This window comes from Pomacea canaliculata, linkage group LG3, assembly GCF_003073045.1.
Source record: "Pomacea canaliculata isolate SZHN2017 linkage group LG3, ASM307304v1, whole genome shotgun sequence".
In the NCBI taxonomy this organism is placed as follows: Eukaryota; Metazoa; Mollusca; class Gastropoda; order Architaenioglossa; family Ampullariidae; genus Pomacea; species Pomacea canaliculata.
This window is the reverse complement of record NC_037592.1, coordinates 10,357,715-10,371,981: the sequence shown is the minus strand read 5'-3', so window position 1 is coordinate 10,371,981 and position 14,267 is coordinate 10,357,715. Positions and strand designations below refer to the sequence as shown.

At 43.6% G+C, this 14,267-nt stretch overlaps 1 protein-coding gene across 1 annotated transcript in view; it reads left to right on the top strand.

The window, feature by feature from the left end:
• Positions 1 to 14,267, top strand: part of LOC112558839 (DNA damage-regulated autophagy modulator protein 1-like) — a 63,301-nt gene that overhangs the window by 47,862 nt on the left and 1,172 nt on the right. Inside the window, exons 2-8 of the mRNA XM_025229539.1 lie at positions 6,148 to 6,290; positions 6,625 to 6,678; positions 7,113 to 7,180; positions 8,634 to 8,709; positions 9,578 to 9,752; positions 13,061 to 13,229; positions 14,004 to 14,062. Of these exons, the coding sequence (XP_025085324.1) occupies positions 6,148 to 6,290; positions 6,625 to 6,678; positions 7,113 to 7,180; positions 8,634 to 8,709; positions 9,578 to 9,752; positions 13,061 to 13,229; positions 14,004 to 14,062 (744 nt within the window). The remainder of the gene's footprint in view (positions 1 to 6,147; positions 6,291 to 6,624; positions 6,679 to 7,112; positions 7,181 to 8,633; positions 8,710 to 9,577; positions 9,753 to 13,060; positions 13,230 to 14,003; positions 14,063 to 14,267) is intronic.

The window sequence follows — 14,267 nt, the reverse complement described above, 5'->3', positions numbered from 1 at the left end:
TAAAATGTCGACCACTTTCTTCAGCATAAAATCTCACATTTCGCTGTCTCTATCCTTGCCTGTCAACTTCCCTTACACAATATATTTCCTCAACATGAATATTGCAGCATAAACCGGAAATTATTTCCACACCCATCGCCACCACTCCCAGGTATCTACCCCAAAACCCATCTCGCCCTCCGCGTGTGGGTGCAGCAGTAATAACCATCGCCGTCCATTTACTTATCAAAGGTGTTTGAGTCTGAGAGGCGGTGCACGGCACTCACCAAAAGGGATTTTTATCAGCAAGAACTCTTATAATCTGTCGAGGGCGAGCCTATCATTCTTACCTTATTTTAATGGAATCCACTTCCGTCTGGTAGCACTCCTAGCATCATCTCTATAGCAGTTTGTATTTTTTTTTTTTTTTTTTTTTTTGCAAGTAACTCACTTGTCTTTGTCTTCTGGCGTCAAGGAGCATTCACGTGAAGTTGTTTACGGCGACTAACCAAGTTTTCTGCATTTTTTTCTAAGACCTGTACAAATCTATAAACATAATAAAGTTTTTTTATAGTCATTCTAGGACACGAGCAAGTCACAAAATAAAAAAAATGTAAAAGTTAAGGAATGAAATGAAGTTTTTTTTAAACACACAAACACACACATCTACAAATATGAACAGGTGTAAAAACAAAACTCAGTTCTTTTGTTTGAAAGAGGAGCATAAGCTCAGTTTTCTTTCTTACTTTCTTCATTCTCCTCTCTGTATTTTGGGAGGGCGGGCATTTTGTATCCATCCCATGATGTAAATGTACACTCTGTATCAAGTATTGTAACTGTTTGTACTTGTATGCGATGTGAATAGGAGTATTGTGAATATTAGTGTGTACAAGTTCGCCATTTCAATATTCTCCTATATATATTGTGAGTAAAATGCAAAATCCGACTTTCTGGGCATTTTAATGTACACCAAGCTGCAAGAACATCTCTCAGCACGTTCGTGTGTCAGTGTATGTTCAGTGTGTATGTGTGTGTGTGTGCACGCTCTGTGTGATGTGTGGATTTCTCTGTTTGTGTGTGATGTGCTCTGTATGTGTATATATATATAAAACGGAAGCAAGAGCAATCACCGGCTTCGCCTTTCAGCCAATTATTTCTGATTTCTGTGCAGCTGCTTTATCAGCGTTGATAAGTCTTAGTGTATATCCTTGTGTTGGAGCCACGAAGATTGTGGCCGCCATGACACTGTCTATAACGGCGAGGGCGGAAATGCACGAGGGCTGGCCAATCAATTTATTTTTAATTAAACCACAATTAAAGTTGAAGCAAAATTAGGATAAATAAGGCCGTTTCCAGACGCTGAAGCTTGCGGTAATGTTGGTAGTAGTCGGGTGTACATTTGTTTTTAATAATGGAGTAAAGTTTAGACCAAGATAATGATGATGCACCTACACTCACACAGACTCTCGCCCTCGCATCCTGTGCTTTCATTCACCCTGTGGGTCTGATCATAAGACAGAGAGGGAGGGAGAAAGAGAGAGACTTGCTGAGGCTGCAGTGCCGGAGATAAAAGTGGCAAAGCTCACGAAAGCGCTTCTTGACAAACGCATTGTGCGGCGACGACCAACGATAACACAGTTCCTCGTGCATGTCTGTTGGTCTGTCGGGACTTGTAGCCGCTCCTGTGAAGGTACAACAAACCCTTGAAGAGCTAAGCGCGCAGACAGATCGCTCTCATAACTTGCTCTCCTCTGACACGCCTAACGGTACAAATTAATCGTCTGTTTACCTTTATCACCTCTCACCCTCCCTCCTGTACTCCCCTCTCACCCTCCCTCCTGTATCCCCTCTCACCCCTCCTCCTTCACTCCCCCTCCCAGCCTGTTTTTTCTGCCCTGTGTCTGAAGATGATCAGATCTTGAACCCCGCACAAAGAAGACCAGGTATCCTTCATCCCTTTTTAAGCTCGACATCCGCAAAAGACACAAAAATTGGAAGCAGAAATAGCGAACTGGGATTGGTGGAAGCTGGTGGGTGCAGCAATGAAAGTGAAAAAAAAATCCACAATCTGGGCAAAAGGAAACCGAAAGACGCTAAAATTTTGCGCCATGAATCGAATCCTCTAAATTTACCTCCATGGGCAAGCACCGGCAAATGGAAGATTTCTGGCAGAAGACCAAAAGATTAACCCTTCTAACCACTTTAATCTTTTAAGGTGTGGGTTGTCCTATCTTCGTTAGTGAATGGGGCGCGCGAGAGGCCCCGCGAGATCTCGATTTGTTTACCGATCCATTCTGTGAAAACACTGAGCAGAAAGTGCTTTTGTGCTGCTGCACCAGAGTGGTCTACCCCTGACACAAGCCAGCAAAGCCTCCATGTAATTGGCCGTGCTGCGGGGAGAACAAACTAGCGGAAGTGACGTATTTGTTATGGTGATCCATTCCTTCATCTGGGTAGTGAGAGTAGCTCGACATTTACTCTCGGCGGAAGAGCGCTTTCAGGTTAGGAATGTCGGGAAAAAATATTTAAAACAAATCAACACAGAAGCCGGAAAGACATTTAGCTAATTATCATGTGAATATCAGGGAGAGTGATCGGACCTGCTGCTATCACCTGAAGTCAGGAACAGTATGTCTATAGGAATGGCTAATTGTGTCGATATGTGAGTAGGTAATGAGTAGTAAGGTTAGTCCTTTAATTCTTAATTAGCAGGTAATTTTAGGTAATTCTTCAATTCTTAATAAGTTCGTATTTTTTAATAGGCAGTCAATTCTCATTAAGGAGGTAATTTTAAATAGGTAACTACTTATTAATAAATGGTAATTCTTTAATTTTTAATAAGTAGTAATTCATACTACAGTATTCGTTATATGGAACGATCTTTCTCTTTTAACTTCAAAATGTTTTGAAATAAGTTCTTCTTGAGCTTTAGTTTCATTAACGGGATGGAGGGAAAGGCAGTACTCCTTCAGCAGTAAGCGAAGAGAGAGAAAGAGAAAAAAGAAAGGAAGAAGAGGAAAAATAAAGATTGAGAGTGACTAAACTCACGCTGTCTTATTGTCTGGTGCCAGCCATCAGATAAAGATGATGGCCTCCAGCGCCGACCAAACAATAGGGTGGCAAGTGGAGAGAGAGAAGAGTCTGCAGCGTGCCAGTGCGGGTGTCTGCAGCATGTCAAAGATAAAACAAGAACATCAGCACAGCTGCTGCAGCCCTCGTGAGTCCCACAGCCACCAGTGTGGTCAGGAGAGGCTGCTGCTGCTGGTGGTGGTGGTGGTGGTGCTGGTGATATGACTGTGGACGACGATGACGACGATAATTGATGACGCGGGACGGGGTGGGTGGGAAGAAATGATGTTTTCCTCTAAAGTAGCAGCTAAGGTTGAATCACCACATGATGATGATGATGATGATGAGGAGGAGGAGGAGGAGGGAGGATGTTTGCACAGCAGGAAGATTAGCAGGCAATGCAGTAAAGTCGCTAGTGGGTGCATACCCTCCCGGCTGCTGTAACTTTTGAAGGCGAATGGCGATGCCTCGAGCTACAGGGTACGCCGATGCCTCCGCTCGAGTTCCGGGTGTCTTGATCTTGTTATTTGTTTTCTCACAACCCGGAATGCTCTGTTTTCCCACCCTAGTCCTGATAACCATTGGAGTTGGCCTCAGCGTTCCAGTCTCCGTGCGTTACGAGAGCGTCTCCCCCTCTCTCCTCCCCAGGATCTTGCATCCATATGTGCGACCGTTTGTTATTGTTTCTCCGGCATCTTTACAACTTCCTGTGCGGAGCCAAATGTACTTGCATAAACTTACATCGCGACCCAGGTATAGATGGAAACTAACGAACTAACACTAAACATCATTAACAGGTGGAGAATACATTCAGAAAACCTACAGTAGGCGAGTTCTATAACAATGAAGAACTCTTGAGGACGATGATAAGGAAAGAGACGTTAGGTCTCGGAAGAAAGGGTCTGGAAGGACCACCCCTACCTTTAACAGCCGACGGTAAAAAAAAAATGTTTAGAGTAGAAAATGACAAATGGTCAGAGAATCTGCTCTGAAGAGGTAAAGTCTTTGAAGCTGGAGTGTCGGCAAGCAAGGGGTCAAAACCTCCCAACCTCCCACCAACACGCATGCGCACTGGGTGAAAATAAAATAAAGGACAGAGAGAGAGAAGAGCGAGAATGCCGACGAATGAAAGCATGTCAAGCTGCCTTTCTTGTTGTGGAGGTCTGGAGCATCTTTAGCTGGTGTTTGGAGTTTGCCAAATTGCTAGTAAACTAACAGTGTGCGTCAAAAAGCTTTTAAATGTTTTAGCGGAACACTTAAATAATCTCACAGCCCGTCACGTGGTCTGCGTGCCGCACACTCCGCGCACTGAGGTCGCTTCCTCTTGAACCCCGGACAACGATGTTGCACTCTGGTGTTGAGTCTTCGGGAAACAAATAAGTGTTTCTCGCTGTTTCTCGCAGTTTCTCGCAGTTTCTCGGTTATGATCCCTTGGGTCTTCCCTTCATCGCATTCTGTCCCTCGCAAGCTGGCTGCCTGAGTTATTTCAACGGCTTCTTTTAAGAAAAACAGTTGATGAAAAATTCTGCAGTTTTTAACGATCGTCTTTGAAAAGAGTGAGCGCTCGTCATTTTGTTCGTACATTCATCTGTAAGCTGTTTACCGAACCACTAAAAGTAATACTCTTGTTTAATTGGGAGGAATTATTTTGTGGGGGGAGAAGGGGTAGGTGTTTGTTTGTTTGTTTGTTTTTTGTTTGTTTGTTTGTTTGTTTGTTTGTTTGTTTGTTTGTTTGTTTGTTTGTTTGTAGGCAGGTGGGCGACGTAGGCTTGCTTTGAGATTTTAGGCTGTAAAGGGTTAAGAGCTGTAAACTACTTTTCTCTCTTGTAATTTTTCTTCCTTGCTCTTGGTTTTCTGCTGTACCTGCATGACTTTCTAGGTTAATGTGTTTCTTCACAACTAACCTTCGAGAACACGTACACAAGATGTTGCACGCACTAACACACTCACGCACGCGTGTTAGTGCATTCACAAGCAAATAACGGTTATCAACCAATCGCAAATGTAACAACAACAAAAAAAAGTTCGGCTTCGAATGGAAAGGGAGAGAGAAGAGAGGGTGCGTGTGTGTCGGTTAGGTATGCGTGCGTGCGTGTGGCATGTGTATATGTGTGTGTGTGTGCATCATGTGATATAATCAGCGGTGCCTTGAAGACGTCTCTGGCTACAGGCGTGCACCTGCAGGTGGGGGCTGCACTACAAAGAGGGGATTGTCCCCAGGATTCGCTCCCAACCGTCGTGGTGATAGAAACACGAACCACGTGGGGGCGCTTTTGTAGACCAATCAGAGCGGACGAACATGTAGGTGGGCGGTAAATAAAGTTAAGAATGAAAAAAAAAAACCCAAGTGAAAGGGCAGGTTATGCGTGTAAACTTATAGTGCGCATATGCGTGCGCGTGCCAGTGAATTAGTTTAAGAAAAAAAAAAAACAGTCCTGCAGTCGGACAAGCAAAAAGGTAATCGGGTACACATAAGACTTTACTATGGAAGTGACCAAAGTGTTCTTTATTGTCTTTCCTGGATACAGACCGGAGACAAACGATAAAAGCCTGCACAGACAACTTTTCATGGCTTTAGGCCAATGGGTTTTTCCTCCCAACGTTTGTTTTTGAGCGAGAATTAAGCCAAATGAAGATTGAAAGAAATGCGGATCTTAGACCGACTAAAGACAGCAAATAATTTCTGGAGCTACCCGGGGCTGTACAAGACATGCAGGTTTCTCTGGCATGCTCGTGTCTTGTTTCTTCTTCTCTGCTGCTGCGCACGTGTCTTTCAAACAAAATAAACCGTTGATGAGAGTCGACATCCATTTGCGACGAAGGACCCTTGAAATAAGAAAAAAAATCAGTCGGCGAGATATGCCGGACAGTGCGTACAAACACCCTCGTGACGCAGAAATAAACGCGGATAAGATCAAGGGCGGGCCGACATCACAGCGCATGCGCACTCGCCTGGTGAGCTTGACGATTCGGTTAGCCAGTGATGGCGTCTGATGTTCACTTGCCTGCAACTCTGTGTGTGTGTGCCCGCGTGCATGTGAGCAATACCCGGACACAAACCGACAGGTATAGACGTGTGTTTGTGTGTCTCTCCACCAGGAAGGGAGCGAGAAGAAGGAAGAGGACGAGGAAGAGGAAGAGCAGGAAGCCATCATGGCGCTGTGCATCCTTCTCTTGAAGAAGCGGATCCATTGGCTGCCGATCATCACGGCCATCTTCATCATCTCCGCCTTCTTCATCTCGTAAGTGACAGGCGATGACAGTCGCTGTTGTCCTCTGTAACCCACTTGTCATTGGATGCGAGGACCTTGGCGATGACTGTTGATAGTGTCAGAACTGGCCAGACTAGGCATCCATGCTCACCTGTCTGACTGACCCACCCACTCGTTCGTCACACAAACCTGTTTGACAGAAGAAAATGGTGTTTGTCTGTGGAGGAGGGAGGGGAGAGGCTGTGTGTTCATGTGTAAGGATGGAATGTATTTGTATGGTGGATTGACTTGATCGAATCTGTGTTGTACGATAGAAAGTAGGAGAGAGGAGTTCTCAAACGCTCTGTCCATCTTTTGCTTGCAGCTACGGAGTTTCCGTTAGCCAGGGTCATGTAGAGCCGGACTTTCCCTACATCAGGTGAGACATTGCAAGTGTGCAGAGTTGTACATCCATCTGTCTTTTTTTGTTCCTGTAACAAGTTCGACCTTATTCTTAAAATTTTGATCATTCTTTGTGTCTTTAACATGTACAAACTTGTACAAGTTGTATGACTGAAGTCCCATGTATGTTTTTAACAATTTCAAACTTCCACCACTTATATTTTAGTCTTTGTGTGTCTTTAACAATTACAAATATGTGCAGTTTGTAGTTTGGTCTTCTGTGTCTTTTGCAATTATGAACTTGTACTTTTTTAAATCTTCTAAGTTTCTTTCAAATTACAAACTTAATTTGTATTTTAGTCTTGTGTGGGTGCTAAACAACTACAATCTTGTACTGTACAACTATATTTAGTCTCTGTGTATTTAACAATGATGATGAAAGTACTAACATGTTCCAACTTTGTATTCCAGCCACACTGCGATCCTGGCTCCGGAGAGATGTATTTTTGCTCAGCTCGTCAACATCGGCGCCTTCCTCCGTGAGTGCTTCTTCTTGTGTCTGCTTGTTTTTGTTTTGCTGTTTGACATTTTGCACATGTGCATGTACTTGTGCGGACAAGAAATTAAGGAAAACGAATGAGAAATACTCAGACATTCTTGTTCAGATTACTGCTTCTGGCAGTCGCTATCAAACTTGTCTTTAAAGACCTTCTGGAGTGTAGATTTGTTGCTGAAGACTGGATAAAGCTGAGTGCAAGAAGCCATTTCTTCTTTTTCCCAAACATTTGAGTGAATATACCTCATCTGTTCTCAAAATACATGCATACAAACATCATCATGAGGTCAAGAACACAGAGTTCAGGATTGTCCACTGAATACTTTTTCATTGTGAAGCCTTCAGCTAATGCTAGAACGAGGATCCCATCGTTGTACAAACGTGACATCACGAGTTTGACCTTTTGTTTTTTCACCGAGTGTGAAAATAGTATTCTTATACTGAGATTTAGAAGACATTAGGCAAATTTTGCTTTCCACTCAAACTTTAACAGCGTGGCAACCACTTGTTGGCGAAGCATCAGAGAGGAGTCTAGTCGCTGACACGTTGGAGATAGGGAGCAGCTCGACAAGCAACATAACGATGACATTCTAAGACCAGAATGTGGAGGCAGGCAGGAAAAATGATAAAACCCCCGTTATTCACCTTGGTCCGTTTCCGGAATGAAGATAAACTGGACTATCTCATGAGTAACATTTACATTGTTAGAATTTTATCCCTTATCAACAGAAGGGTTACATCACAGCGACGAAAGATAGTTGAGAGAGCAATGGAGAAGTAGTGGGAAGAGTGACGATCATGATGATAATATTGATGATAAAAAAAATAGGAAAGAATATGATGCTTGAGGAAGAGAAAGTTAAAAAAAATATTGTGTTGGACGAAGATCTTGTTTAAACTATTAAAAAAACTGCAGAACTTATCTGTAGGTTCAAGAAATCGCAAAACAGAACAGCGCCTGTAAATTCATGTTTTTCCTGAATCTGCGTCAAGTTAAAAAAAAAAAAGAGGAGACAAGTCAGAAACAAATGTACCGATCTGTCCCGGTGGGAAATCTTTCAGGAACAGAGACTTCTCCCTGGATTGCTCGACTCGAAAATAGCTCTCGTTATCGTAATTCGGGGTCGCCTTCCGTTTACGAGCGGCGATTAGATTCGTTCTGTGTGCACGCGGGTGTGCAAACGTATTGCGCGGAGATGTTACACGGAGTGCATGCAGCAACTTCAAAACTAAGGCGCGTGCCATGGGCAAAACGAGGCTGTCGAGCATTTATGTCAGAACACTCGTGTATGTGTGTGAGAGAGAGAGAGAAAGAATGAGAGAGAGGTGTGTAACAGAGCATAGAGAGACAAAAATGTGAGGAAACGAATGGCGGGCGACATTTATGCGCGTGCGTTAAATGACACATTGACCCTTACATCCGTCAAATTTCTTAGGTTTATGGTTCGAGTCCCTACAGCGGACACTTTTTAAAAAGTCTGATTTTGACGTCACATCCTGTAGATCTCTATCGTGAGGAGTAAATATTCAGTGACGACATTCCGTTGCGTTGCTGTTTACAAATTTTGACCTTCACAAATGGCAAAAGGAGGCAGGTCAAATATTCTTCTTCAACATTCTTTTTTTAACAGAATGCGTTCTACTCTCGACATAACGTTCTCACAGTAACCTGCACGTGCACCGCCACGTCCTTACCTCCACCCTCGCACCCACTCCTCCACCCCCACGTCCCGTTAATTGACACAGGCCGTTATTCCCCTGACCAGACTTTCCCCTTCCTCCTTGCACATTTCTCTTAAGACCGACTGTCAGCATGTTGTGCAGTCAACAGTTACAAGGTAAACAAAGCTCCTCACCTACATTTTGCCGCACACGTGTAGAGGGCAGCACCTGTGAGTGCTCAACTTGTAAGAGTTGTCGGTCCTACCAGGAACTGTGTCGGAGTCTCTCGGTGCAGTCCCCTGGGTGGGTGGGGATGATGGGAAGCTGGGTTTCGGGTGGAGGGGGTGAATGAATTACGAGAACAGTCGCATGTGTCAGTGGCCTAAAGCCACCCGCTACGGCGCGGGTGTTTAATGAGGACAGACCTCTCCTGGGATGGCTTTCTCCTTTGCACGGAATGATTTTCTTGCCTGTACTTTTAAGTGGGATATTCTCTCTCCTCTCCTCTCCTCTCTCTCCTCTCCTTTCCTCTCCTCTCTCTCTTATCCTCTCTCACTCACATACACACCTAACAAGCAGAAGCTCAACACTTCCTCCCAAGATACAAATATTCTTTAATACTTAAATACTTATTCAGACATCCGTTTGCTTACATGAAATATTTCATGCCGTCGGGTGTTGGAGCTGGATAAGGTTCTCACCTCTTGTGTGTCCACAGTGGGGCCAACATCTACGTCAGGTTCCTCCAGCAGATGGAAATCTTCAAGACGTCCAGGTTCCATCACTCCAGCAGCAGCAGAAATTTCAACCGACGCGGTCGCCGCCTCTGCATCGCCTCCCTTATCGTTGGGTGGTTGTCGGCCTTTGGCCTCAGCATGGTAGCCAACTTCCAGGTAAGGGAGGCTAGTACTAAATCACTGTCATGCGCTTCCTAATGAGAACACCCTGAGGGTTCAGGTGCAAAGTTCAATGTACGACACCCTATTCGTCTCCCTAATCACTTTCTTGTTTTGCAGGAGTAAGATTTTGTTGTTGTAATGACTGAGCAGAGCTCAGTGTGCGAGATGCCATTTCCCCAGACTTTATTGTATGTTTATTTGACTCCTCCCGTTCTCGAAATACAAGTCTTCAACATTACAGTTGAATGAGGTTAAAATCCTGACAACATAGATACGGTTCTTGTTGTCAAGACAACAGCCAATGGGAAAGTTTGGAATGTATGTCAATTAGGCGTTCCTACACAATCTTTCTTTGTCTTTTTTTTTCCTCTCCTCTCCTTCCATGCTTGTTTGAGTCGTAATGAGGCTTAAGGAGACTGATATCATCCGATGAAGTGGTTCGAAACCCAGGTGTGTGGCAATTGTTTACATGTCACCTGTCAAGGCGAGCTTAAATCTGAATGGAATTTTTTTTCTCCTTTCTTCGAATACACAAAGATCCATACAGAAACGAAAGAGTCTCCCTCCCCCGCCCAATTCCCTGGAAAAAAAGTGGAGCCTACAAAAGCCTGTAGAGTTAAGACATAAGACATTAATACTGTTGATTGTGCACAACATGAATGCATCTTCTTCAGTTAGCGACGATTAGAATAGACCATCAGAAGGAGGCAGAGGGGCGATACCATCAGTGTTACCCGACTGGAACATGCTGTAGGAGGGTGGCCGTAACTGCCTCGCTGTCTGCGAAAATTGTCTGCGATTATCTCCAGCTAAACATCGTGTGTCCAGTCGACAGCAGAAATGAAACGACTGAAAGACAGTTGGCGGCGACCCTGGTGGTGCTAGCGTCTCGGAGGCGCTGTGAGTAATGAGGAACGGTTGCCACCCGAGGTGGAAGTGTCAAGCGCTGCGTCTTACTGACAGGCTGCTGTCGGAACTACTGATAACTTTTTTTTTCTGTGTCCGAGGGAAAAGCTGGCTTGCGGCGGGTGGTTTGGTTTTTGTTTTGTTTTGTTTTTTTTTTTTTGTTTTTTTTGGATTTTTTGTTTGTTTGTTTGTTTGGTTGGTTGATTGGTTTTGTTGTTGTTGTTGTTTTGTTTGTTTGTTGTTTGTTTTTTTTTTGTTTTTTTGTTTGTTTTTGTTTGGTTGCTTTTTTTTGTTTTGTTTTGCTTTGTTTTTTAAAGTGGCTGCCCTGCCAGAAACATACTTCTCAGTCATTGCTTTAAAGACATGCACACGTCATCTACCCAACATCGATCACCCCATTCAATTCAGTTATTTTCTCCCATGTTTTTCTTTCCGAAGTTTCTCCTCCTTCCTAATCATCTCTTTATAACCTAAGCGGTTTTTTTTTTCGTTCTCTTTCACAGTTGTGCACAGGCTTTCTCTGTTTACCTGACCTCGAACACTACTCACGAGATCTTTTTTTTTTTTTTTTTTTTTTTATCACTCTGCGCTGCTGCTTCCCTTTCTGCCAGTATGGTGGGTGCATCCACACTTTAGAATGAACCACTTTTCTGACTCCTGCCGTGCATTCTGACTGTTTCCAGACGCATCATCTTTAAAATCCGATTATCGACCCTGGTGTGTTTACTGTTTATGTGAAGCTGTCAGAAGGTCTCGACGGCTTGGAGCCCTGACTGATTCGAGCGAACTGTGCCAAAATCTGGTTCAAAAGTCACGTGGACTGGAGTCTGATTCACAAATGCTGGGGAAGGGGATGAATATGTAACAGATACGACGAAGGTGAAGCTAAAAGTGTGTTTTCGTCTCCAGAAATGGGCGAGGACATGTTTATGAAACGGAAGCCGAGATGCTGTTGATATACTTCACACATGACAATTTATTTCGCTAACGATTTCCACGCAAAAAACGAAAAAAAATTACAAAAGTCATTAATATCGTAACAAATGTCACCACAGCGTAACACGAGACACCTACATTGTAACCAGCGACTATCAACCGTCGACGTCTCGCTCAACGAGAGAAATCCGAGAGTTCTGCTGCTGACTGCTGGTGAGCAATGGAACATCAGGCGGGAGGACGGAGGGCCCTCGACTGGCAGTAGACATATTTCAGGCTGAAGAATTCCAATATATTATCGTATCACTTGCGCTGAAGACTCGTGACAGTGAGTAGACGCGCCTCCCTGCGAGCTGTCGACGTGTCGGTACGTCTGTTGGCAAGATGCGTGCGCATAAAAAAAGTCTGGGGAAGATAAGTCTCGTGGTCACGTGCTGCCGATGGGGCCAAGGGAAAGGTTAGCGGGAGAAATGCTAGAGGCACAGGGTTGATTTTTGTGTAAGATAAACGAATTGATGATAGCAGCGATCTTACAGCAGGTACTGTACGGCCGCGGAACTCTGTGCAAAAATAGTTTTGATACGTCAACGGCACTTTTCTCGGAGTGTAACGGTCTCACCTTCCTGAAGTTTGCTTTCTGTGAGAAATCATGATGTGAGGGTTTATTTGTATGTAAAGGGTATAAGCTCGCCTCTGCTCCACGCGCAGCACACACACGTACGTACGTCATAGACAGGTATCTTTTTCCGAATCTCTTTCCCCAAATAAAACCTAAAGTTTATTTTCAGTTGCAAATAGTGCATCCCGTAAGTTTGTCCGTTCTGACGTAAACACCTGTTGCATATTCACGCTATCACCTGCCAAACACTCCACCCATACAGACCTCCCGCCAAGCTGAACGATTTAAACACCTGAGAAAATAAACAACTCGCGAGAAGTATAAACGTGAATGCAATATTCTGGTTTAGACTTTTTTTTTAACGTTTCGTCAGTTTGTGATGACTTTAGTCAAGCTACAAGTCTCCCGCGAAGTGTTCACCTCCATGCATGTCCTTTGGTAATGGAAGAACCAATCAGGTTCCGGGGAGGAAATTGTCTACTATCACGTGATCTTGCAGTCGTGAACGTCAGGTGTTGCGCCATGTCATGATGTGTGACGTGGATGACTTTCACTACTTAGCGTTAGCTGAAGGGAGTAGGGGAGGGATCAGTATTTGGATCCCGGACATGCCAGACCACCTTCTCTCATGAATTCCAACACTTCTGTCCGCTTTCTCGCCTCAAATTTCGACATGCTTGTCCATTTTCTCTCTTAAAATCATTTCCAACGTTTCTGTTGACTTCAGAGTCATCTACTTCATGTTCTTGTCTATTTTTATTTTTACATGCCTGTCTTTAAATTTTTCATACATCACACAGAAGTCATTTATTTAGTATTTATTAGTTCCTTTTATTTTCAGACTAACGAGATGCGGCCTGCCCACTACACAGGGGCGGGGCTTGCGTTCGTCCTGGGGCTGGCGTACTGCTGGCTGCAGACGACACTGTCGTTACGTGACGGCCGGCGGGGCTGCGTCGCCTGTTTGCAAGTTCTCAACAGCACCTTACTGTCCTGCTGCCTTGTGACCTGTATCCTTGACCTCTCGCGTCAACTAGCGAGATTTTGCGTGACTGGTCGGGACGCTGTGAATATGATGTTGTTCAGTTCTCACTAATTAGGACGTTAATTAGCAAGACGTTACAGTTACATCACAGACAACAGCGGAAAGACCACCTTGATTAAATACTGAGAGGATTCAAAATGGCCTTAACACGATTAAAATTTGACGTTACCATTAAATATGATACTTGAATAGCAAGGATGATTATGCTTTCCCGAATTTGGGAAGTTTATTAAGAAATAAAGAGTAAAAGAAAGAGTAGTATAGATAAGTCATTTAGAGTAGTATAGACAGTTTATATAGAGCAGTATAGACAGTTTTTTCAAGAAGGAGAAAGAAAGAGAAATTTACTGACAAATACATGCAAAGATCCTAAGTGAATTTAGGGAGATACCGTCTTCGTATCCCAGCAGTTTTCAATTGAAATTTTTTTTTCTATTTGAAATCTCCACTTCACAAATTATTACATAAACTTGCCGAGATTCTCAAAGAAAACGTTTTCCAGATCTTTATATGTTAATGGCGTAGAAATCGTTCTCAACAACAAGTCAACAAAATGTAAAGCAAAAAATGTTTTTTCTTTTAAGAAATAGTTTTTCTTTCGCTTTATCTTTCTTTCCAATCTCTTTTTCTGCCTCTATCCCTCCCTCTCTTTTTGTCACCCTTCTAGTCCATGTCAGAGTTCGACAACAATAATTAAGATGTTATCATCGTCGTTGTATTGGCTTTGACTAAAGACTAGTCGCTGTCAGCAAGTCAATCTTCAAAATCCGAGAAGGGAAAAAACACGGGACAAAAGAAGTAAGTAAATATGGGTTTTTTGCATCCACTAGTCTATTTTTTTTTCTTTTTCTTTCTTTCTTTTTATAGCATGTCAAAAATACCAGGTAAAGCAAGAAAGGTGATAAGGTTACGGTTTTCGGTGTAAAGTCGACGAGAATATCTTTCATGGCAGTGCATCTCGAGCGCCGTGCATTAGCTCTTAAAGTGGTGAGGGTGGTGTCGG